The following is a 26,491-nucleotide window of genomic DNA, read 5'->3' on the forward strand; positions in this document are numbered from 1 at the left end:
TCCTTCTGGCTCCTGTTCTTCTGAACCCTTGGTTAGCTTCAACTTCTTGATCATTAGTTGTTTTAACTTGTAAAGTTATACTTTGCATTTTGTTTAGGAAAATAACTATCACCTGGAATAGAGGAGACCTGTAAATATTGATGTGATATTTTCCTTACTCTATGCAGAAAATATAATTTTGTGATTTTCATTGATCTTTGTTCAGAAATCCCTTCACCGTCTTGCAGTTTCTCTAGGAAAAAAAATTCTTGAAATGCCATATGATTTATTGAAAAACTTGAAATATTTCATTTAAAAACCAAGAAACATTGCTCACTAAGTAGGGTGTGTTCATACAATGTATCTATTGGTTAAAAAAAAAAAAAGCATAGCTATTTAACATATATACTTTCGTAGGGACGGTGTTAAATACATCTCCATATTTCCAAATCCCATTATGACTCGAAGATATAGGTAGATGTACAAGTAGATGCATATATACATACATATGTATACACATACTGTAGAAAGTAGTGAGGAAATAGTGTCTTAGATATGTAGAATAAGTTTAACTTCTCTAATTCCATGGAATGTATGCTTCACTTTCTGACTATGCTGAAATATATATGTATAGCTCCTTTTCTAGTTTTGGAGTAGTTTGAAACTGGGCATGTGTCTAAATTACTTGATGCCTAAAGAACAAAATCATTTAAGTTTTGTAGAAAATAAAAACTTCATAACAGAACAAAATTTTCCATTTCATATAAAATTAGAATTTCACCTGTTAACATACTCTTTCACTCATTCTACTTAAGGTATTAAGTGCCTAAAGTATTTTGGAAAGATGTATGTGTATGTAAGTGTGTGTGAGAGAGAAAATGAAAGATTATGGATACAATAAAGTATTCTAAATAATATAAACCACTTTTTAGTAATAGAAAATATACTATAATCCTAATTAGTGCTGCACCAATCCTAATGATTTCTGTGCAAAACATTCAACTGAGAAATAAAGTACAGGAGTTGTTGAGAAAAAAATAAAATAAGTAATAGAAAATCGCATTCAAAATGTAAGAGAAAACTTACGACTTCTCAATTTCATCCTATCTGAAGTATAATTTGTATGTGAAAGAAGGCAAATGTTTGACAAAGTTAGGGTTTCTATAGCATCTCAACATACTTCCCCATTGGTAAATCAGGTGTCAGATAAATCTGTCATATATGATGTACCATAGGGATGGAAATGAACCTGTCAAGTACATAGCATAATTAGCTATCAATAAATAGTAGTGATTATTATTAATATTGGTCTCTATAGCTAACTGCTATCATTGTGAATAATACAAATTATATTTATAAAGTGGTAAGAACACTTAACTCGATATCTACCCACTTGTATTTTTAAGGGCACAATACAGTATTGTTAAGTGTAGACAGAATGTAGTACAGCAAACAATGTTCTTCAATATTCATCTGCAACATCTTGAGAACTTATTCATCTTACAGAACTGAACTTTATACCAGCTAACAGCAACTCCCCATTGCCCACCCTGCTCCTTCCTAAGACAGCCACCGTTCTACTCTCCATTTCCGTGAGATAGACTGATTTAACATCTCACATAAGTGGAATCATGCATTTGTTTGTCCTTCCGCTTGTTTCACCTAGGGTAATATCTTTAAAAGAAATAAAAATGGAAGAGAAAGAAATAAACAACCACACGATAATCAGAGTTCGTCCTGTTGAGCCTTTCTGATGATCCTGATTTCTGATTGTGATTTTACTCTTTCTATTTACCACGTACATGTTAAGTGTGAATGGAAACTTATCATCACCCTCACTTGGGTGGGCTTTCATCTACAGACACCTACGTATTTCTTAGCTAGAACTTCTCTTTCTTAGAAATCTCATTTACAGTTACATGTATTCCTTGATTTCTGGGGGTAATTATCACCAGGGATTATATCATTTCCTATAACAGTTGTGCAGCCCAACTACTCTTTATTTTCATGGGGTAACTGAATTTCAAATTCTAATTGCCATGTTCTTTGATCACTATGTTGCCATTTGCAAGCCCCTGCATTATACAACCATCATGAACAGGAAACTCTGTAACCTGTTTCTGTTACGTGCATTGCTGGGCAGGGTTCTGACCATTTCCCACCACTTACACTCCTCACCCAGCTGGATTACTGTGTTTCCAATGTCATGGAACACTTTGCATGTGGCTGTCTTTCTTTTTTGCGTCTCATTCAGATACATGGCTCCTTGTAGTAATTGGCTTTGCTTTGTTTCGGTTACTTTGCTATTTACTTCGGCATTGGTGATTTTGTCCTACATATAAATCACATCTGCTAGTCAGAGGAAAAAAATGTTTTTCTCTACTTGCTCTACTCACATGATTGCCATTTCTATTTCCATATATGTTAATTCTTCTGCCAAAAAAAAAAAAAGAAAAAAAAGAAAAAAAAAGAAAAGAAAAGAAAAGAAAAGAAAGGCATCATTGACAAGAGAAGTAGCTATTCTCAGTAATTCTGTTGCCCTTAAGCTGAACACTTTTATTTACACCTAAGGGACCAGAAAGTACACAAACCTTCAAAGATTTGGTCCTTGAAGTACTGTTTCATACAAACAAATCAAAGTTTTGGGTAGTATGAATGAATGTTCTCATGAAGATTCAATAAAAGAAAATGAAATTTAAACTAATTTGTACTATCTTTCTATATCCATATCACAGATACAGGAAATGCTGAGCTCATTTGCTAAAAACACTCTTGATAACATGGATGTGGCTGAGTTGTGTCTTCCTTTAAAACTATCTGTAGGTTCCATGTCAGTGATTTGTGATTATGAATATAAAACCAGTAGTTATGGAACATAAATCATTTTGCTGACTATTCTGATTAATCAAAATGTTTGATCAAAAACACTAATCCCAAAAGATATATGAACCCCTGTGTTTTTTGCCACATTATTCACAATAGCCAAGATATGGAAGCAATCCATGTGTACATTGATAGATGAAAGGATAAAGATGTTGTGACATATATATAATGGAATATTACTCAGCCATAAAAAAGGATAAGATCCTACCATTAGCAACAATATGGATTGACCTAGAGGGTGTTTCACTAGATGAAACAGGTCAGACAGAGGAAGACAGATACCATATGATTTAACTTATATTTGGAATCTCAAAAACAAAGCAATGAATAAACAAGCAAACAAAACAAAAACAGATCCATATATACCGAGAACAAACTGATGGTTGTCAGAAGGAAGGGGTAGGGAGATGGGCAAAATGTGTGAAAGGGAGTAAAATGTACAGACTTTCAATAATGGAATAAATAAGTCACAGGAATAGAAGGTACAGCCTCAGGAATATAGCCAATGCTATTGTAATAGCTCTGGATGGTGACAGATGGCAGCTGCACTTGTGGTGAGCACAGCATAATGTATGGACTTCTTGAAATGCTAGGTTGTACAACTGAAACTAATGTAGTACAGACTGTGTATCGACTAAACTTCAGTAACAAATGTTTTATACTGTAATGATTTAAGTCAATACTGTTTCAATTTATTTTAAATATCTCTTCTCTTATTGATATAAAATTATTTTTCCTTTTTAAAGTTACCTGAGTCATGAAATAAATATCTAGCAGCACCATTGGTTTTGCATACTATCTGTAGTGTCTGTCCAATTCTTCCCATTTGGTTAATAAACTTGGGTGCATTATGTTACCACTTACAAATTATTTGAAGGTCGTGTATCCTATGTTTTCTAGATATGAAGTCATGTGTTATGTCTTGTTTCATAAACTTTTTTTATTTGCTGCATTATTTTTTATAAAAATATAACATAAATATTTAGGCAGCCCCTAACTATTTTTTTATTTTTCTTAAAGAGTTATTTATTATTTATTTATTTATTATTTATTTATTTTAGAGAGAGAGAGAGAGGGCATGTGAGGGTGGGGAGAGGAGCAGAGGGAGAGGGCATGCTGCCTGCTCTGGGCATGGAGCCTGACACAGCTTGAACTCAAGACCCTGAGATCATGACCCAAGCTGAAATCAAGAGCTGACCGCTTAACCGACTGAGCCACCCAGGCCACCCCAAGGCAGCCACTAATTCTTATGCCAACTAAAAGTTTGATAGGAATTTCATAAATAACAACTCTTCTATAGAGAGCATGTATTTTGTGTCATATGAAAAACAAGGTAGGTTCTACACCATATCATATTTAATCTTCACAGCTATATGACAAATTAGACATGATTATCCCTTTTTACCAATGTGTAAATTGGTGCTTAGAAATGTTGGATGATTTGCCTAAGGTCTTGAGCTATAACAGCCAATATCATAGCCTAATTTGAAAAACAAAACAAAACTAAGAAAAACTTGTGTTTGCTCTCTTTTATATATATTTGAAACTCTGTAAGGACTTACAAATTTTGCACAGCTTTTACTAAATAAGCACAATTTTACTGGTGTTTTACTCACCTTATCTTATCTGCACATAATTATATTATTATAATCTAATCAGGGAGGGTACTAACTCTTAATATAATACTTGACATATAAGTTAGAACTTTAGTCAGTCAAAACAAGAAACTCTTCAGCTGTCATTGCTGGTGAGCAATAGGGTAAACAGGAAAAACGATATTACGTGTAATGTACTAACAGTATGATAGGTACCAAAATTTCTCACTAGGAGGCAGATTAATAATAATGGAATCAAGAAATGGACTTAGTACAATGTGGTAGATTACCAATTTTAAAAAATGTCATGGCGTAAAGATGCATTTAGTTGAGATCTATGTTAGGAATTAAAATATTTGGTAGCTTATCTCTGTTTGAAAAATAATGTCAAGGAAAACAAACTTCATACTTAGTGTGGTTGTCTCCTTGTTGGAATTTTTCTTTTCATATCACATTGGACACTGTACCCCAGGATTTCCTTTCTAAAGTCAGTGTTTTATATGTTAGTAGTTTATGTACATTCCTATTCTGACAATTTTGATTCACTGAATTATTCCCCTTGAGTGAGTGGCAGAGAGAATAGACAGTAGTAAGTACTTGTACAAGTTAAATCTGTGTAGAAGCCATGCCAAAGAGTTTTAAAACACTTTCTGATATTTTTCTCTCTTTTATACATTTGATTCTTTCTTACTCTCTACAGTTAAAAAACTATATTCCCCTTGGAAAAAATGGGAAGGATAAGACAAAATGTCAATACTAGAAAATATACTTGTTCAACGGCAAAGGGAAGGCTATCAGAAATGCTGGCTCCTCTAGATGACAATGATGGAATTTGTTAACATTTTACTATTCCACTCATTCTGTGTTTGCAAACCTGTATGAAAAGCAGAATTAAGTCAGGCATATAGAAGGTAGTGAAAGTCTCTCAAACCTTATCATTGGTTCATTATTTAGCTCAACTTTTAAACAGATTAAATGGCATGTATTGAGGTTATAATTTGCAATTGTTTATATCAGAAAGTATAAAAATAGGATAGTATTTTTTTTTTTATTATATCAATGTAGTCACTCACAGTTAAAGACAGGAAGTTAGTATGTCCCCATCTGTGTGTTTCCAATTGAATATAGGCTATGTGGTATTCTGTTTAAGAGAACAGACTTCAATTTCACATTATATTTGACACTTGCTAGCTATATGAATTTATGTAAGGTACATAGCCACTCTGAGCCTCAGTTCTTCATTTTGGAACAAAGATAATAAAGTCTACTAACTATGTTATAAGAACTAAATGAGATAAATAAAAAAATCCTTAAATATTACTGAAATAAATAATGATTTTGTTAAACCACAACAGTGAACAACCTTCCCAAAGTTAGGAATTAATTCCAACTAAAAGAAAAGTAAAATAAATAAAACAGCTATTCGTATGTCCTAGTAAGTACCACATAAATTACAGAGCATGAGGTTTTGAGTTGATATTCAGCATAAACCCCTACAGACACTTGTGTTACTATTTCTGAAAATACTATTAAATGTGATTTGGTGATCTTTTTTTCCTTTGGGTTGTTTCTATATACAATTGTATGAATTTCAAAAAACTGAGTCTGCTTATCTTCGTTGAAATGAAGAAATATAAAAAATTCAGATTGAGTCAGGGAAATGGTCATCTAAATTAATTATGAAGAAAAGTAAAAGACAACTCCAATAAAACAATTCTTCCAACCACTCAGTGGGATCAACTGTGGAGATTTTGTTTCATGCAGACAGATGGAAAGTTTCACACGAACTCTAGTTAATTTGTCAAGAATGAATGAGTAGTGCCAGAAGTGTATTTCAATGCAATTATGAAGCTGAGCTAGATATTGCCCAAAATGTTAATTAAATTCTTTTCCTTTTCTCTAATATATTAAGTGAGCATGAGTAATTACTTTATTGAATATTTCAATAAAGGAAAAAGAAACAGGATAACAATCAGAAAAGCAAACTGTTTTGGAGAGACTCTCTGAACATATTTTTAAAATGGCTTTTAATAAGGTTTAACTAAAGAATAGATAAGTCAGTAAATAAATAAGACAAAAAAACTAGACTTTCAAAATCATTGCATTACTAAGGGAGACTTCCACCGGGCACAATAGATATCATTTTTATTTTAATTTTTTTTTTTTTATTTAAAACACCTGAGGGGGGCGCCTGGGTGGCAGAGCAGTTAAGCGTCTGCCTTCGGCTCAGGGCGTGATCCCGGCATTATGGGATCGAGCCCCACATCAGGCTCCTCCGCTATGAGCCTGCTTCTTCCTCTCCCACTCCCCCTGCTTGTGTTCCCTCTCTCGCTGGCTGTCTCTATCTCTGTCGAATAAAATAAATAAAATCTTTAAAAAAAAAAACACCTGAAATAAAGTGGAACCAGTCAAAAGGTCCTCTCTCAGACTGTCAAAGGAACATCATTTGAGACTTAAATTTCATGTACTTTTTAAAATAGAGTCCTTTTTCTAACCTTGAGCATCAATGAAATTGCCAATGACTAGTTTGTCATTAGATCACCGTTAATATTGACTTGACAGTAAAGATTTTAGAAGGATAAGACATCAACATGTTTCAAAAACAAAAGCCTTGAAGATGTTTTCTAGCCTTCTTATTTAGTCACTATTCAGTATTGTTTTTAAATTTCAATCTTAAATGGCTCAGTAAATCTGCCTCAGGAATCCTTAGAAGGCAAGTCAGAATTCATTGTTTGAAAGGAGTGGAAGGGAATGTGTATTTTAGCAGCATAAGCCATGACACTGAACTGGAATAAATATAATTAAATATAATTTAGTTGCTGAGATAAGCAAATGGAGCAGAATTATTCCAAGAGATCTTAAGTGCTGTAATTGAACTGTACATCCAAATGGGATTTAATCTAAGGGCAAAAAGAATAGCTAAAAAATTGTTTAAATTGTTCCTAGGTAGGAATCATGTTGTGGATGATAGTGGTGTCACTGTTATTCTAATGCTGTTGTATGTGCAGTGTGAGGAAAAGAAGCAAATGAGGATTAATGTGATATTACGATCTTATCTAATTCTATTCATAGCCAGGGCACTCATCATGAGATAAAGAAAATATACATGTATAAAAGGTATAAGGGGTTTCATAAAACTAGTCGTCTTAAAATTAAATGATACATTGAAATTACACTCACAGGCATTTTACTTGGAAAAAAAAATACGTGTTTGCTGGCCCTGTCCACTGAAAATACCTAGAACGGATGATGGAACTCATAGTAATTATCACAGCTAGTGCCCAGTTTCTTACCTTGATTCACCATTTCCTAACCAATGTAAGGAGGCCTCTTTGGAGAAATGACTCAGTCCAGTTGTAACACAGAAAAGTGTAGCATGAGCCTAGAAACACTTGTCCTACAAGACGGGAAGGAAACAATCAAAGAGGAAAATGTACTCTCCAAAGAGCAGGGTCTCCCCCCTGGCTAAAGCACTCCAAAGGGACAGTGATGCCAGTTTCAATCTCCCTTGAAATATGTATGTCAATCACTAATGTGACCTACAACAAACACAAAATCTATAAAGCCATGTCCTCCTAAAGATACCGACAAAAAGCTCCTAGAGAACCAACTCTGACTACTGAACAGAAACAAAGCAGGCATGCATCTGGGCTTCTTCCTATAAACCGTAACAGTAAATAAGCAAATGGTAAACGACAGATTAAGAACATAACCATTTTGCAGCACAGAATGAATTAAAGGATCCTGCCATTGACCAACAATAGCTGCTAAGAATAAAAATAGAAGACAACTAAACATGTATCTCCTGCTGACAGTTGCAAAAAAAAAATTCCCAAACCTAAATTTTTGCAAAAAAAAAGTTCCCCAACCTACCCCTGGATTAAGCATCTAAATCCAAACAGCAATTACAGGAAGCCGTGGGAACGAGCATGCGGCCAAGTGAGCACTGCTGCGCATGCGCCCTCCATGACTGTGAGGGAGTTTCTTGTTGCCTATTAGTAGGGCTTTTAGGGTAAAAACAGGACACCATTTCATTCTTGCAACAAAACTGATCTATAGGATTACGATATTATGTAGTTAACAGTTGCTGAGATGTTCTCACCACAAAAAAGAAAGGGTAAATATGTAAGTGATAGATGTGTTGACTAACCCTATCATGGTAATCATTTCACACTACACAAGTGTATAAAATCAACACACTGTACCCTTCAAACTTACACAATGTTCTCTGTCAATTATATCTCAATAAAGCTGAAAATAAGATAAATCAAGTGGACCAGGGTGTCACTCCCTGTGATATAAAGCCACATCCGCCAGCATGCTCCTTTACCGCGTGCTCCCCTGACTGCGTAAATAAACACAGTATACACAGTCATAAATTTGAGTGATGCCTACCTTTTCCTTCCCTTTTCCACCACGCTCTTTTTTTTTTAAAGATTTTATTTATTTATTTGACAGAGAGAGAGACAGCCAGCGAGAGAGGGAACACAAGCAGGGGGAGACCACACTCTGTTCTAATTCCCCTCTTCCGGTAAGTAATTTCCAAAAAATCTTGCATTCCAACTGTGATTTACTTCTGTATTGGTAACTATGTCATTATCTGAGTATACCAACTGACAATTGTACTTTTATGTTAAGTGTATGTGTTATTTTATTTAGATATATTACACTTATTTAATATTAACTAGTTATGATATAATATGTATTATTAGTTTATATAATTATAGAATACATGTATGCCTTATTATTAACTGATTACATGTAATATAATTTTTATTATCAAAATATTTGCAAAACTTAAAAAATGACGTTAAAGACAATCAATAATAATTCACTATCCAGAATTTCAAATAAACAAAATATTTGTATTTGGTGATATTTTTCATGAGAATATTAAAGATATGACAAGTATATATAAAGGCTAAGTTGAAAAATTAGATGGGCAAATTGACACTGCAATTAAATATTGCTATTTGTACTGAGGGTTAAATTAATGTGTGTATTGGCATTTTTAAAAAATGTGTCCATAAGATGTGCCTTATAATAGTTATTATTTAACTTAGAATTAGGAAATAAACTTGCTTCTCAATGCTTCAACACCAACAAAGCCTAAGGATAAATAACAAAAAGGATATATTTAGAAAAATTTATATTTCCAGATGATTAAATATAAATTAGATTGTGAGTTTATTTTTATAAGACAGCAGGTTTCATAACAGTTTTAATTACTCATAAAATATTAAGAAATTGTGATTAATGGAAGTAATTATCTTGTAGAAGTCAACATTTTAGGTCCTCTGTGGGATACAAAGATGAACACAACCATTCTCCAGGGAGATCCATTACAGAGAAGAGTTAAAAGGCCACTGAGAAATGCAAGGATGGCTTCCAGAAATTGCTCATGGTCTATAATATAGCACAGATCCGTCCTGGACTTGTCCTTTTTCCCAGGAGATCAATGAACAACTTTCTTTTGAGGTTAAAATAAGTAGACTTGGAAAATTTGAGCTATAAGTGCAAGGGAGGAAAGCCAATCTAGTTTAAGAATCTGCACTCATACCCAATGGTGTTCTACCCTCTCAGTCCTTCCTTCAAACAGTACTTTCTTAAGTTTTTAGATCAACGCTATTGACGAGGACTATCGTATTATTTCCACATTTTTTAAGGTTTCTGACATTTCATTTTTATTTCCTGAACCGTTTCCTTTGAACCATCAAAGGCAATCCAATCTAATCTAATCAAATTTGGTTAGAGTGAACTTTGCCGGAGTCTGGCACAGAAGCAATGATTTGCATTCTATTCTTCACAGCACAAATTTGACTATTTAAAATATAAAGGAGGTAACCGTCATAAATTTAACAATCAAAATCTACAGCACAGGACATCCAGCACAGCTGGGAATTACCTGAATGTGTTAGCACAAATAGAAGACATTTTCCTATATGTTTCTGAAATATCCTTATGGATCACTGCTCTCATGTAAAAGATAAGTGTGAGGCAGAATTACAAGAGAATCATTTTTTTTTCATAAAGCTAATATCTCAGAAAGAAGGGACTGGGCAACAATCTGGGTGACAGAGCTGCTAAAATCCGAGGCAAGTATTTACTTTCCCAATTTGTGCTTCAGTATAAAATTTAAAAAAGACGCATGTCCCTTTAAGCTCAAAAATAAGAATATTTTTGTATGTACATTTCTAGCAAGCCACAGAAGATATGAAACATTAGTGATTTTCATGGAATTACAAGAAAAAACAAATGAGTAAGTAAGTATGTTCTCTACTTGTTAAATAATATAATAAGGCTATTAACTCTCTCATAGAGTAAATATGTATATAATATTCTACTATTTAATATGTATACAGCATTCTCATGCTATCCTGAAAATTACACCCCTAAAGATTAATATATAAAATAAAATTAGTAATTAAATTAAATAATTAATGATGATTTTTTTTGCTAAGAAAATCGTTAATTGATTTCTTATGTCATAAGATGTACTTCAGTCTTCTTTCACTTTTACTTTGTGATGGAATTAAGAGCAATTATTTCTGTTTTTAGGTGGTGGTATAACTAGTAAATAGATAACAAAAGAAAGAAAAACGCATATTTTTAAAAATTTTCAAACAATATGTAATGATTTACATAAGTTGGACAAAGCAAGAAGTACTGACTTTATTTACCATTTCTCAATAATGTGAGTTATTGTGTGAAGATTAACAAACTTCTGCTACATTTCAAATAAGAAAACTAGTAAATAAAGCAAAGCTCACAATTATGTATTACAACCAAATGCCAACAAGAGGCTCAAAAGAAAATAAGATCAGCATGGACTACAGCATATATTTTACAACTGTATCAGCGATGGTGATTTTGGTCATCATGAATTACACATTTCATGTCCTCCCTTTAATGCTCTTGCTATCTAGATATCTTTAAAGAAGAAACAGGAGAGAGAGAAGGGGAGGAGGAGAGAGAGAGCATGAGAAATGAACCACACAGTGATCTGCTGTGCTTGGGTTGCTTTGCTCTGCACTTTGGCATTGGTGATTTTATCCTACATGTAAATTGTCAGAACGATTTTGAGAACCCCGTCTGCCAGTCAGAGAAAAAAGGCTTTCTCCACGTGTTCCTCTCATATGATTGTCATTTCCATCTCTTATGGAAGCTGTATATTTATGTATGCTAATCCCTCTGCAAAAGAAAGGGCATCATTGACAAAAGGAGTAGCTATTCTCAATACCTCTGTTGCCCCCATGCTGAACCCCTTCATTTATACTCTGAGAAACCAGCAAGTAAAACAAGCCTTCAAAGATGTGGTCCATAAAGTAGTATTTTCTTCAAGTAAATGAAACATTTCTTCTGGGGGAGAAAAAAAAAGGACACTCTAAAGAGTAACTAGGTAAAATCCTGAAATTTCTAAATCTCTGTATCAGTATGCTTCTTCCTATAATCTCTTATATGCACATTATAGTTAATTAAATATTTTCCCAGCTCATTTCTTCCACTTCCATACCCAAGTTTCTCCAATGCATTGCTTATTGACTTCTTTTAAAATATGGTAAACTTTATTTCTCCTGCAAAATTTTGTGGAAATGAAATGTATTTCTATAAGACATTCTCTATAGCACAATGTGGAAAATAGTATTAATTTTGTTAATAAATTCCCTAAAAGGTGCACACGGTTTCAAAATTAGTGTGTGATTTCTTATGTGTTTTCAAGTAGTTCATTGGTGATCTCTTAACATTTAAAAATCTACACTTCCTATACTATTGTATATTAAATTCAGTTCTTAAAAGCAGTAAGTAGCTGTGATTTGCACTTTAAATGTAGAGCTTTATATTTTGTGATATTTAGTGCATATAACTAGGTAAATATTGATCATGTTACTGAGTACTATTTATAGAATTTCCATGCTCTCCATCATTTTTAAAAAAATATTTATACTTGGGGCACCTGGGTGGCTCAGTCATTTAAGCATCTGCCATCGGCTCAGGTCCTGACCCCAGGGTCCTGGCATGGAGTCCTACGTCAGGCTCCTTGCTCAGCGGGGATTCTGCTTCTCCAGCTCTTTCTGACTGCGTCTCTGCCCACTTGTGGTATCTTTCTCTCACTTTTTCTGTCAAATAAATAAGCAAAATCTTTAAAAATATATTTATACTTGGTAAAGATTTGAAACAAATGCAGAAAAACTAACACATATGCCACTTCTCTAATTCATTGAGCACCATATGACAGTTGTTCTGAATAATTTGTCAGACGTGCCTATATGTCTCTAGACTACGCTAATAAAGATATTGTTTTCTGATTGGAGCATTTTTCTGTTTCTTCATGTTCCTTGAACCTCTGTGTTGATACATATGCATTTGAAAAAAAAAAAAAAACATCTCTCACAGTCTTGTAAACCTGAATTTTTGCAGAGGAAGACCCTCACCATTCAGCCCAGCTTCAGTCCACAAAATTCTGGGGGCCTCTCAAAACTTTTCCAAGGATGTGTCTTCTCAGACTTCCATGGGGATATTCCCAATTAAAAGATTTTGCCCTTTTTCTTATTTTGTTGGAGTTTGTAATCCCTTGCTCGCTCTGTTTCTCTCTGTGTTAACTCCGGTCCTTGAAGTCACATCCTCCCATCCAGATCCTTCTTGTCCTCAGCAGCCTACAATCACCTAGAGTATGTCAAGTGCCCTCAGTTAACAAACGTTTTTATTTTACCTTCACTATTCTTTCTGTAATGCTCTTCCTTACTTTATGTAGATCTGACTTTGTGACCTATATTATTTTCCTTTTTCTTAAAGCATTTCTTCTAACAATTTCCTTCAAGCCTGGATACTGACAACACATACATTTAATTTCTGTTTGTCCAAGGAATTTGTTATTTCTTCAGGATTGTTTTTATTTTTGTTAGTGGCGGTGGTTGTTTTTGTTTGTTTGTTTGTTTGTTTGTTATGGGTTTTTTTGGATTGTAACTCTCTCCGTTTTCCTCTTCTGTTCTTGCATTCCATCTACTTTATCCACTAGAGTCCTTGTGGTATTAAACATATTTGTTTCAAATTTCCAGTCTTATCATTCTAACACCTCTGCCATGCCTGGTTCTGAATCATTCTCCGCCTCTTCAGATTGTTTTTTGCCTTCGTTATGCTTGTACTGTTTTCTTGACACCCAGTCACGATGCACTGGGTAAAAAGAACCAGAGCAAGCAGACCTTTAGAAATGTGATGGTCAGGCATGGGGGGAGGGGAAGCATTCTGCGGTCCTGTGGTTAGGGCTCAGGCTCTCAGTGAGCCTAGGCCTCTGGGCTGTGAACTTCATAAGTGTTTCTCAGTCCCCCCCCCCCACTTAAGTAGAACAGGAAGGTTACAGTGGGCTGGAGTTGGGTATTTCTCTTCTGCCACGTGGAAGGCTAGAGGATACTGGAGTTGGGTATTTCCTTGTCCGGGGTCAGTTAAGCTCTATAGTGTCCCAGCAGGTTAGGCTCTGGTCAGCTAGATTTCTGTGAGGGCTGGCTCTCTTAAGAACGCAGCACTCTCATGTATTTCAAAATGGTCCCTTTTCCTCTTCCCCTGAAGAAGCACAAGGTGATTTTTCTGACATTCCCCGTCTGAATCTGGTTGAACTCTTGGAAATAAATCTCACAATATGGCAGGATCCTCATATATCTTGGTTCCCCCAGAGCTTTCAAGTCTCTGAGTTTCCTCACTGAGCCTCCACAAATCGTCACTTACATTTCAGGTTTTCCTACTCCCACTGGACCCAATGGCAGTTTCTGCTCATGAGCTCCCTTAAACCTTCACTCCTTGATTTTATCTGTCTGATTTTCAATCTTGAGGGCAGTGATTTGCTTGGTCTCAGGATCCAAAATTAGTTGATTTTTCAGGCTGTTCAACTCTTTTCTTGTTGTTAGACCCAAGTGGTGACTTGTGGCTTCTTACATTCAGAACTGGAAACTGAAGGTATCCAATGTCTGAGAACATTATTCTTCTGTTTAATCTCCCATTTCTATATGTTCTTTGCATGCATATTGATTTCTCTCAAGCTACTCCTCAACAGAGACAGACAACTCCACATATTATGTTTTATTTAATTCATTAAAAATTTGCATTGTTAAACCTATTTTAGAAATGAAGAAAGAAAAGCCTTTAAGAATTTCCCAATCTTACTTGAATAAATAACAAATCTTGAATTTGAACCTATCTCTCCTAGATCTCAAATCCCATTAAAAAAAAAAAATCCTTGTTCTTATTGCCTTCCACTGATATTCTTGTATATAACAGGCACTTATATATCAAGCTAAAAATACTCTTTGGAAGCTTTAAGCCCCGAAAGTAACAAATTTATGTATATAGGAGACCTTCAATAGAAATTAAAGATAGCTGTTAAAATAGCTTTTTTATAGATATGCTGGTTATACTCATTAGCTGTGATACGAACAAGTTGATCATCACCCTCCAATCACTTTGATCACATAATTTATTACATACTGTGGTTGAATCAGAGTAATTTAGAATATCTAACAAGCAAAGAATCACTATTTTGGAACAACTTTTGGTGAATGTGTGAATCAACAGAAAAGTCAGAAAACGTTGAAACTATACTTTTATATAATTTCATATTCGAAAAATGATTAAAAAATAATGGGATCAATAGTATATATTACTTGATATAATGGATAAATTTGCTGATTAAAAAATGGCTTGGTGTACTAAAAAAAGTTCTGAACTGAGAGACATGTTACTTTATAACTTTCAGAACATTTTCTCTCATTGGCTTGACCTTGATTTTTGTAATTGTGTGGAAATGGAAATCTTATCTATTTTGATTCCATTTTATCCCCACTGTTTTGTATACTATTTAAAGATAGCAGATCCTTGAAAGATACTTGTTGAGGGAAAAAAAATAGTGATTGATTCAACAGACTGCTTTTTTTGTCATTTCTAAAATATGACAGAAAGAAATCAGAGTGGTAAAATCCTGCCAAGTTCCTAGATTTTATGTTTCCATTAATTACAGGGTTAAACCCAGCACATCTTTCAAATGGAAAGGGACCTTCTGGATAGTAGATACTTCTCAAAATTACCACCATTACTATGATGGGAGAATTACTTTAAGTGATTCTTGGAAAAGACTGAAGAGTTCGATGAGTATTTAATCCATAGTTTTTCAAGTCTTTCAAAGGGAATCACTGAGCACTGCACTCTACCCCATTCTTTTTGTTGTTCTATATTTAGTGTTTTTGAATAATTTATTTGATACCTACTAGCTTGGAGAGCCACTTTTATGGAGACATTTTAGTATATGATTAAAATGTAGTGTTTTCATATAAGATTAAGTTGCCCCAGTATTTTACTCAGCAAAAAAAGAAGTGGGAGCGTCTTGAGAGAAATCCTGATTTAGGAAATTCAGGAAACCTCTCCCAAAGTTTTGCACGTTTAGTTATTTTCTCATTTAAATCATATGCAAAATATTCCATATGCTTCTGGCTTACTTCTTATGCCTTTCTCTCTCTTTGGGCATTATCCCAAAAGTTTCCTGTTCTAATATTGGTGCAACTGTTGATAACATTTGTATAATCCTCAGTGTATTTTCCTCTAGGCCCTGGTTGGCACATTTGATTCACTGGAGTGTTTGCTGTGAGACATGGGCATATACGGTCAATAAAACATGTGCCTTATGCAGGGGAAAATCCATATAGAATCTTGGTCCAGGAAGACCCAAAGTAATTCCCAATCTGAGGTCTCCTCACTATTTTTGCTCTCATAGCTGCAATGGAAAATGTGTAATAGAATATTAGCTGCAGAAATAAAGTAACTCCAACGTATTGAGAAAGACTGATTTTAAAAATACAGAATCTATTAACCGAAAACTGAAATAGTTGTCAATTTGTGTGTTTTTTTTAAATCATTTCAACCAGCTGATGCAGTCATTTGTGTGACAAATAGAGGTAAGATTGTAAAGTTGAAGCCAATGAAAAATTTCTTTTTCTTAGCACTGATTCATTAATGCATACCTCAACTTTTCATCAGAATACATAGAATAATTTGGGTTTGTTATGTCATCTGTCTTTATCAAAGATTATGAAAAATGAGCATGTTACATTTCCTGTTTGTCATAATAATTTATTCCTCTATTAATTTTCAGAAGAGTTTGGTCTCTGAATTTGATCTTCCTCATCGAATGCAGGTTTAATAAGTAGTACATGCTCCCGTTTCAGGCAGAAAGAGTTGGGAATTCCGAGTCTACTACGAACTAATGTCTGACGTCTGACCTTGTTTATGATACTTCACCTCTTTCATGGCACTTTCTTCACAGTAACGGAGGGAACTCACACTGAGTCAATGAGTTAAGTGTGTACAGTCTTTCATTGTCTCTTAAATGAACACCCTCAAAAGTGGTGTCTGGGGTTTAAAGTGGGGCTGTATTCCTCAAATATGTTCATCGATTTTATTTTTGAGAAAATAAAGATAATAATCACCACTGTCGGGGAGTACATTTTATACAAATTTTGTATAATTTAATTTTATGTTTTTTAAATTAGCCCTCATGATTATTCCATGAAATATTATTCCCATTTTTTAAGTGAAGGAAAAACTAAAATTCAGAGAAATTAAGTAACTTGTCCAAAGTCACAATACTATAATGTGACTGAGTTGCATTTTTAATCCATTTCTTTTTGAAGGCAAAGCCCACAATTTGCCCCAATAATATCATTCATTATAAATAAATATTAAGTTCTGATGCCATATGTTTTTTTAAGTATTCCTTTCCTTTCTTAAGTTAAAAATTATCCTCAAATATACATACCTAGTTAACAAACTGAGATAATCAGGGTATAAGTAGAATATCTCTATGAAAACCTACAGACTTTGAGAGTAATTTCTGTGATTACTGCTTTTCCTTCATTATTCCTATTCATATTGGTTGGTGCTTTGATCTGACTGGGGATTCAAACTCCCCCTTCCTATATGGAAAAAAACAAGGTAATTTTTTTTTCATATGACTCAGGGAAACAGGATTCTGAACCAATTTTAGGAATACTTTGAGGCATTACTAAAGTAATAATCTGAAAAAAATCTAATTTAGTTCTTCATGAGGCTTTTTTGTATTCAGTCACCATGAAGTTCTGACATGACATTAGTTGTCAGCAAACACAGTCAGGAATGGAGGGAATCATTTCAGAAAAAAAAAAAAATAGTGGTTGTTACAAAACAGTTACTCAAGATACCACATTAAACCAATATCTTGTTCTCTTCTTTGACAAATTGGCCTAACATATAAACCTAACAGCAAGAAAAAGAGTGTCAAGTGGGAGAGAAAGATAGAGAATTGGAAAACTGTGTACTATGTAGTGGGTGCAAATTTCCTTGAATATATGTGTTCACAACTTTCTTTAAGGAGTTTTAATGTAAGAAGAGAGGATTTAGCACACAGAATTAAAGAATTCTCTCTCTTTAAGAAGAGAGAATGCAGAATGATAAAATGAATTTCCAATTATATTGTGGAACCATGAGCTTTTTCTACTTCTTCTGATTATTACAAAAATAAAGAAAACAATCTCTTCATCTTTAGTAGGCCTTTAACAATTATTTCTTTAAATTGGACAATCTGGAGAATGCTATTGTTCTTTTTTCAAAATTTATATGAATGGCAGAGGTGTCCTAAAACTCATTTCCAGTTATTTTATTTAACACAATAGCAAGTAGCTGTTTATAGAATACATTAATTTTCACCTGCAATGAATGACACACTTGATTCAACAATTAGAAATCCATGATGGAGTAGAATTCATTGAAAAGAAAGGAACAAATGGGACTACAAGCTTGTGAGCGTAAGTTTCACGTGACTGGGTAAAAGAAACGTGGATAAGTAGTTAGGGAGGGAAGCTTGAAATGATGTTTTAGAGTCTTGGATATATTTTTCATCACTCTACCAAAAACATCATACAAGTAACTTACAGGTCAAAGAGTGTACACACGGTATTAATTACAGAGGGTTGTTCATTGAGAACAGTGACTTTTATGATTGAAACATCCATCATACGCTTGACTTGCCGTAAGTTTGTTTACAAAATACGTCATGCTGATGTCTGTTTCTCTTGTGAGTGCTCTTCAGCCTGTTTCCTCCAGTCTCTGAGAAATAGCAAAAGAAATGTTCATTTCTTGTGAATCTCACATGCTTTCTCAGTAACATCAGCACTCTCCATCTCAGCTGGAATTTGCCTTAAATAATCAACAGCAATATTTTTTGCTAAACAGTGAAGTGAGTGAAAAGAGAACTCAGGCATATAAGGGGAAAAAAGAGCAAGAAATTTCACAGTATTATGATGCATTCTATACCAATAATCAAGAATTCTACATCTTGAAACTAAATATCCTATTAGAAAACTTCTCTCATGACATTAAATTGACACTTCACTATTTAATGAGAATACACAGAATGAGGGATATGATAATGGACTGGTTTGATTTATTGAGGAAAATTCAGCTTCACTTTAAAATGCATTATATTATTATTGTTATTGTTATTCAGGAAAAGAATATAAAGAGATTTCATATGCTGTTTCTTCGTATACTCCAAAGTGTTGACAAAATAAAGCTTCTATAACTGAATGTTCATGTAGATAAAAGGAAAAATATAAAACTATAATATGGGATAGAAAGCAGAATTCCGAGATGCCCTTCAACAGATGACTGGATAAAGAAGATGTGATCCATATATACAATGGAATATTACTCAGCCATCAGAAAGAACGATTTCTCAACATTTGGTGCAACATGGACGGCACTGGAGGAGATAATGCTAAGTGAAATAAGTCAAGCAGAGAAAGACAATTATCATATGGTTTCTCTCATCTATGGAACATAAGAACTAGGAAGATCAGTAGGGGAAGAAAGGGATAAAGAAAGGGGGGCAATCAGAAGGGGGAATGAAGCATGAGAGACTATGGACTCTGAGAAACAATCTGAGGGCTTCATAGGGGAGGGGGTGCAGGAATGGGATAGACTGGTGATGGGTAGTAAGGAAGATATGTATTGCATGGTGCACTGGGTGTTATACGCAACTAATGAATCATGGAACTTTACATCAAAAACCAGGGATGTACTGTATGGTGACTAACATAATATAATAAGAAAATATTATTATAAGAAAAAAAGAAAAAAGAAAGCAGAATTCATGTATAAAGAGTAATACTAACATTTAAATAGAAGAAACCCTGAAGGAAAAAAATGTTCTGTAAAACAATTTTAGATATAAATACATTGGTTTCCTTAGTCCATGAATATGTAGATCCAATCTACTAAATTGCTACCCTGCCTTCTCTCAACTCTGTACACTCTAAAGTCTGAGGACATCGTGTCGAAGAATTCATTAACTGTGGCTTCAGATGAGGCATAGGAGGTCGGAAAGAAGAATGTGAACCAGAGTGAAAACTTGGGAATTTTGTCACAATGTTAAAAACTGAACTTCAGTGACTTTCAAATTTCGGTCACATCTCCATTTGAGTGACCTTTCTCCAAACACGTCGTCTTTTCTATGTTATAGTACCAAGTAATAATACAGGGACTTAGATGACAGAAATGAAATGAGACAATTGGTGGTTGGAAGAAGGACAAAGATTTTCCCAATGGGAAGGGAACCCTTCAGGGAATTAATTTTAAGAATCGATAGGCAGCATTTCTACTCCAGTTATCAAACATTCAGAAAAACCAAGGTTAAAATTCCTGTTCTTCTCATGCCGGGTACATAATGTAAAAAATCTTTTTAGATTCAGTTCCCAATCTGTGAAATAAGGATTTTATGAAGAAACATTCCATGGAAAACACAGAGTGTTGCAGATGGTAAAAACTTACTTTAAAATGTATTACCTACTTTTATTAAATTGTCTTAAAGATCTCCTAAATATTAAAATAAATTAAACTAAATTAAATTAGTTTACTTCCAGAGACAAATTCCAGCACTACCCATATGCAATCCCCCTTCTCTAACCCTTCTGTTTGTGTTTTCTTCTCTAGTTTACATAAGAGAAGAAAAAAATGAGAAACCACACAGAACTACGAGAGTTTATCCTCCTGGGCTTGTCAGATGACCCACAGCTTCAGGGGGTGATCTTCATCTTTCTCTTCATCACCTACACGCTCAGCATCACGGGGAACCTGACCATTATCACCCTTACCCTGCTGGATCCTCACCTCCAGACCCCCATGTATTTCTTCCTCAGAAACTTCTCCTTGCTAGAGGTTTCATTCACAACTGTCAGCATACCCAAGTTCCTGGGCACCCTGATTACAGGAGATAAAACCATTTCCTTTAATGATTGCATGGCTCAGTTATTTTTTTTCATTCTGTTGGGAGTCACTGAATTTTACCTTCTGGCTGCCATGTCCTATGACCGTTACATTGCCATCTGCAAACCTCTGCATTACATGACCATCATGAATCCCAGAGTCTGCATACTCCTTGTCTTTGCTTCTTGGCTGGCTTCATTCTTAATCATATTCCCATCACTTATGCTGTTCATACAGCTTGATTACTGTAAGTCCAATGTTATAGACCATTTTACCTGTGATTATTTCCCCTTACTACACCTTTCTTGTTCAGACACAAAATTCCTAGAGGTAGTGGGGTTTTCCTGTGCTGTGTTTACTTTAATGTTCACCTTGGTAATAATAATCCTGTCCTACGTATATATCATCAGAACGATTGTGAGGCTTCCTTCTGCCAGTCAGAGGACAAAGGCCTTTTCCACGTGTTCATCCCACATGATTGTCATCTCCATCTCCTATGGCAGCTGCATTTTCATGTACATTAATCCAGCAGCAAAAGAGAGAGTGTCTCTGAGCAAGGGAGTTGCTGTGCTGAACACCTCAGTAGCCCCCATGCTGAACCCCTTTATTTACAGCCTAAGGAACCAGCAAGTCAAGCGAGCCTTCATGGACAGGGCAAGGAAGATTGTATTTTTCTCAAGCAAATGAAAAAAAAAATAAAAGTGTTGTCATAAATTAGAGGCATGATCAAAACAAGTAAACAAAAAACAGGGCCCCTCAAACGTCTATGAATATCCACATAGTCTCACTGGAGTTTTATTTCATTGCTTATATTTCCATTGCCAGCAGTATACTGAGGATATTTGAATATATGTTTGTTTTCTATTTAAATTCCAATCCCTTTCTCATGCCTTGAGCTAGTCTTTCCACTCTGTAACTATGAGACTAGCCTCATTTCCTTCTTCTGAATATTTTTGAATTCAGATTTTTCACAATAAAACTTAGAAAATCAAAGAAAGGCAAAAAGACACTCCAAGATCAAGGAGTTAAAACTGTTTTATGATTTCACCAGGAAACACTCTTTCATGGAATTCAGAAAATAATGTCATGTTAAAATTATTGTGAATTTACTATGCAAAAACTGTAAATGTAACTTAGTCTTATTGGAATATTACAGGCACTGTCCTCTCCATATGATAGCACACGTAGTAGCTATGTAAAAAATGTGTAACTAAAAAAAATAATGTAATTACTTTTTTTGAGAAGTCTCAAAGTATTTCTCAAATACCCAGTTTAAAACTTCCCGTGCCATATAATTTATCAATTTAAAATACAATTATGAAGACACACTTATTTAAGGGAAACTTGAGGTAGCCCCTCTTTCTAGCAACTCCATAATGAACATATAAGCCATATCAGTTCTTAAAAAAAGCCTGAAAAAATAAATAGTCCTAGATACCAGATATAAGTCCATTTACTGAGTCATAGTAGTGTATTTAAAAGCTTGATGTTAAACCGCACTTTTTGATAATCGATACCTAAGAGTTATACCTTTTCTGGCTATTTTGATATAATAGCTTACACATACAATTCGTTTAAGTGCAAGTGATGCAAAACCTTCTTTGTTTCATAATATACTTTGATCATAGAAAAATGATTTTAACAAAATCAGTTACAAGCTCACTATCCTTGCGTTTATTCAGTGCTACCCTGCAGGTTCTATCCAGGACACTAGCAGGACAAGCACATTTAGTAGCATTGGAAAGGAAGAAACAAATAAATCTTTCTTTGCAAAGAACATGATTTTCCTCCTAAGGCCTTAGTGCATTTACACGAGATGGTTCTTGAACCCGACACACTCCTGTCCCAGATATCCACATGTCGCCTCAATAAGGCCTCCCCCAATGACACCACATAAAATTATAGTAGCTCCCCACTTCCAAGGTTTTCCAGTTTTCTCTTCCTTTACAAAATAGTTGTTAATTTATAAAAGACCCTATAATTTACAAATCAATCATGCTCATTGCTTATTGTCTGTATTCTGGCACATCCCTCACCCCAGGAGAGAAGGGATCTCTTCAGACAAATGCTGTGGTCCCAGCAGCAGGGCGCAGGGCCTGCCCACACCCTTCCCGAGAGCCACTGGTGCTTGTGTCTTCCCAATTCTGCATTCAGAAAGCCCACATCAGTAGCTCGAAACCTGCCACGTGAGGACCTCACATCTTAGAACAGGATCAGCTCTTACACATCAGCCCCTCCCTCCACCCTCTGAGACGCAGTTCTTAGACGTTTACCAGAAGTCACTAATCCTCCTCATTTAGACCTGCATCTGCCATGTAGTAGGTATTCGATAACTATTTTCTGAATACATAAATAAGTTGAATAAGTTAGAATGGTTCCAGTGTCCTAGCAACCAGAGCACTGACTAAATATTTTACCCAACATACTCATGTATAATAATGTATATAACACTGAGTTAGCTTTTAAAAGTGTTCAAGTAAAATGTGCATTCTATCATAACTAGACATTTTGTATGACAAAGAAATAATTGAATATTTTCTAAGGCGTTTGGTGTTCACTTTCCTCTTTTATTTTACATTAGCCTTTTGACAACTATGCAAAAATCAACTTATTGGATGTTTATTGACTTTTCATGAAGTTAATGAGAACACTTCTTGTTAAGGTTTGCATATGGAGCTTCCTAACGGTAAGTATTCCCATGATGCAAATCCTCATGTTTTTCACACAGAAAAATTCTTGTAACTATTTGGGCTACACCTAGTAATATATGAGGTCCAATATTACCTGTCAGTCAATACACTTCTGGGATTAGGAATTCGACTTATAGGATAATAGCTCAATTAAATGATGGTAGTCAGTTAATAGGAGCCTAACCAGACATCTTGCGGAGGGGCTTACCTGTAAAGGGTGATAATATGTCATTGAAAAAAATACGTAATATGTACCGGAATTATTCAGTAATGTGATGCCAGATCTAGTTTTAGGGAAAGCCTTAAAATATTTGGATCCCTAAACCATGTGATTTCATAAATTCTACTTTTTTATTTTGAACATGTTACAGAAAACCATTATTTGTAATTAAAGTCCATCTTCCTCTCTCTGGTAGATTGAACAATGTTTCATTGACCTAAATCATAGTCACTCATCAAACTCAGAATACATGGAGATAATTGACACATTATTAAAAAGCAGATGTCCTTCTAGCTTGTGGATAGGAAGGTAACAGATGTAATCAGTATCCATTTAAAGTAAATTATTTGGAGGCCTAGAGAAAAGCTAGAGAGCTGTTAGGAACTAGGAAGAAAACAGTAAAGGTAGACAGAGGGTGAAAGAGTGATCAAGGAGGAAAGAGACCATCCAGCATCTAGGTATTTGAGAAAAGAAATGGAGAAGAAACATGTCTAATAGGATATTTTATGAAGTGCAGTGCTTCGTGAGATAGAAATTCATTCCTTTTCCTGGAAGTAAGTCACTAAAGATTGCATTGCTCACAAATACACAAGTGGTGGACACCAGACACTTTTAACTTCTCTCTGTCTCAGACTCTTTCTTTACCTGAATAATAATAGCACTGACCTCAGAGGGTTTTCTATTGTCTCCTTGTTTGAAAAAAATGAGATAATTTTATAGTCAGTGCCTGGTAATCAATAAAAGCTCTGAATGAAATATGAAAAGAATCACTATTTAGATACAAAACTAAAGACAAAGGAATAGAATTTTCATAAGGAGAAAATCAGTTCCACTATCTCTATGGAAATATCTTGGATAAATATTTTCAATGCCTATTTTAATGCATGTCAGTTATAAATTCAACACAGTTCAGTTCTATGTATTGTCCTATGTGTGAGGCAGTGGTTCATTCATCCTTTCCCACTTCTTTCTTTTGTCCCACTTTCAAATACTCTCAACTTCCAATCTTGTAAATAATCTGCCCCCATCGTAATAATAATAATAATCTGCACTGCTGGCATTTAATGCACCCATGTTTTATGTCTGCATTTATAACTGTGAAGAAAATAAAGATAAATTATTAAATATAAGATTATATTACATATATGTGTACATATGGCATCCATATATACTTCTATACTATATTATTCCTCTAGTAAAAAAAATGGCATCTTTCATTGAAGGAAATGTGGAAATAAGTTCAAAATATCCAATGCTAGGTTTCCAGATACTTATTTTATTTATTTATAAATATTCTCCATACGAGAATATATCATGTGCACAAATATAAACACCTGTTCAATGGAAGTAAACAACATGGTGAAGAAAGTAGTCAAAAGGCAATAAAAGCCACATTAGGGAGGGCTTGGGAATGGCTTCCTTAAATTCAAAGGGCCAATCTAGGTATAAACCTTCTCATCAGTCTTTAATAGGTTGTCCATTTCAGAAGTCGATCATATCATACTAGAAATCCATAGCAGTGTTTTCCATCTTTTCATCCTGGTAAAGAATTCTTCTCTAGGTTGCAAAAATTCAAGGGATATAAGCAGCATTGTCCACAATAGCTAAATTGTGGAAGGAGCCGAGATGCCCTTCAACAGATGACTGGATTAAGAAGATATGGTCCATATATACAATGGAATATTACTCAGCCATCAGAAAGAACGATTACACAACGCTTGCAACAACATGGACGGGACTGCAGGAGATTATGCTAAGTGAAATAAGTCAAGCAGAGAAAGACAACTATCATATGGTTTCACTCATTTATGGAACATAAGAAATAGGAAGACCGGTAGGAGAAGGAAGGGAAGAATGAAGGGGGGTAGAGAAGGGGGAATAAACCATGAGAGACTGTGGGCTCTGGGAAACAAACTGAGGGTATTAAGAAGAGTGAAATTCTAAATCAAGCTTTTCACACACTCAGTATCACGTTGTTTGTATATTTGTCTATTTACCTCATTTTGCTTTTTATACCTTTTCATCAATATTTATAAAAATGATTCACCTGTATCTTTAATGATTCTTCTCCTTGGAACCCTATTTACTTTAGGAATTCCCCTGGGCCAACAAAAAGACACAGATAAAATAAGTCCAGTTCCATTGCTTTGGCATCCATAGAGAAGAACATTTCATATTTTCTGTTTTTCAAAGCAGCATTTGCAGGAAAATATAGCAGTCCCCGAACCTACGGAAAATACTACTTACATTTTATAGAATTACAAAATATTGGTTTTAAATGTTTGCATGAATAGAAAGAAAAATGATTTAATAAATAAGTGTTTTGTATTATATGAAAAGAGCCAAATGGAAGAGTACTAGTCAACTCAGGCGTAACTGAATTTGTACTAGGAGTCTGAGTGAGAGATGAAAAGAAAGAATGAGTTGTAATATAATAAAGTGTTGTCAGAATTTCATAGTATCAGGAATGAAGGACATTGTGAGTCAAAGAGAAGTATAACCCTAAGAACCATGAAAAAGTTAAATCAACACAATTGTTTTGAGAGCACAATAGAAACCAAATATTTTGCTAACTTGATTTATCAGCTCTGAAATTGTGTAAATGTTTAAGCAAATCAGATGATAACATTTGAGACTAAATCATCAAGAAGAATCAGGAAGTAAGTAAATATTTTATTCTTCAGTATAATATATGTATCTTCATTTTATTCAAACGTTTTAAAAAATCATGTTCATATGTACATTTATGGGTTTACAACCCTTTCAATATTAAAAATTAAATAATTGCTTACTACCAATAGACTATTAATGAAATCCTAAAGCAGGAACACAGAAATAAATCTTGA

At 34.4% G+C, this 26,491-nt stretch overlaps 1 protein-coding gene and 1 pseudogene across 1 annotated transcript; both read left to right on the forward strand.

The window, feature by feature from the left end:
• The first annotated feature begins 824 nt into the window (after positions 1-824).
• LOC103656565 lies at positions 825-12,986 on the forward strand (annotated as a pseudogene).
• Positions 12,987-20,401: 7,415 nt separating this feature from the next.
• LOC103656564 (olfactory receptor 6C1-like) lies at positions 20,402-21,422 on the forward strand. The gene has a single exon (XM_008683983.1). It carries the CDS (start codon positions 20,484-20,486, stop codon positions 21,420-21,422), a length of 939 nt encoding a protein of 312 aa, XP_008682205.1. The 5' UTR covers positions 20,402-20,483.
• The last annotated feature ends 5,069 nt before the right edge of the window (positions 21,423-26,491 follow it).

The sequence above is a fragment of the Ursus maritimus genome, unplaced genomic scaffold (assembly GCF_017311325.1).
Source record: "Ursus maritimus isolate PB19 unplaced genomic scaffold, ASM1731132v1 scaffold_53, whole genome shotgun sequence".
Taxonomy (NCBI): Eukaryota; Metazoa; Chordata; class Mammalia; order Carnivora; family Ursidae; genus Ursus; species Ursus maritimus.

Excerpts from the sequence above, each read along its gene's own strand:
- LOC103656564 (XM_008683983.1), top strand. The coding sequence starts at position 20,484 with ATGAGAAACCACACAGAACTACGAGAGTTTATCCTCCTGGGCTTGTCA.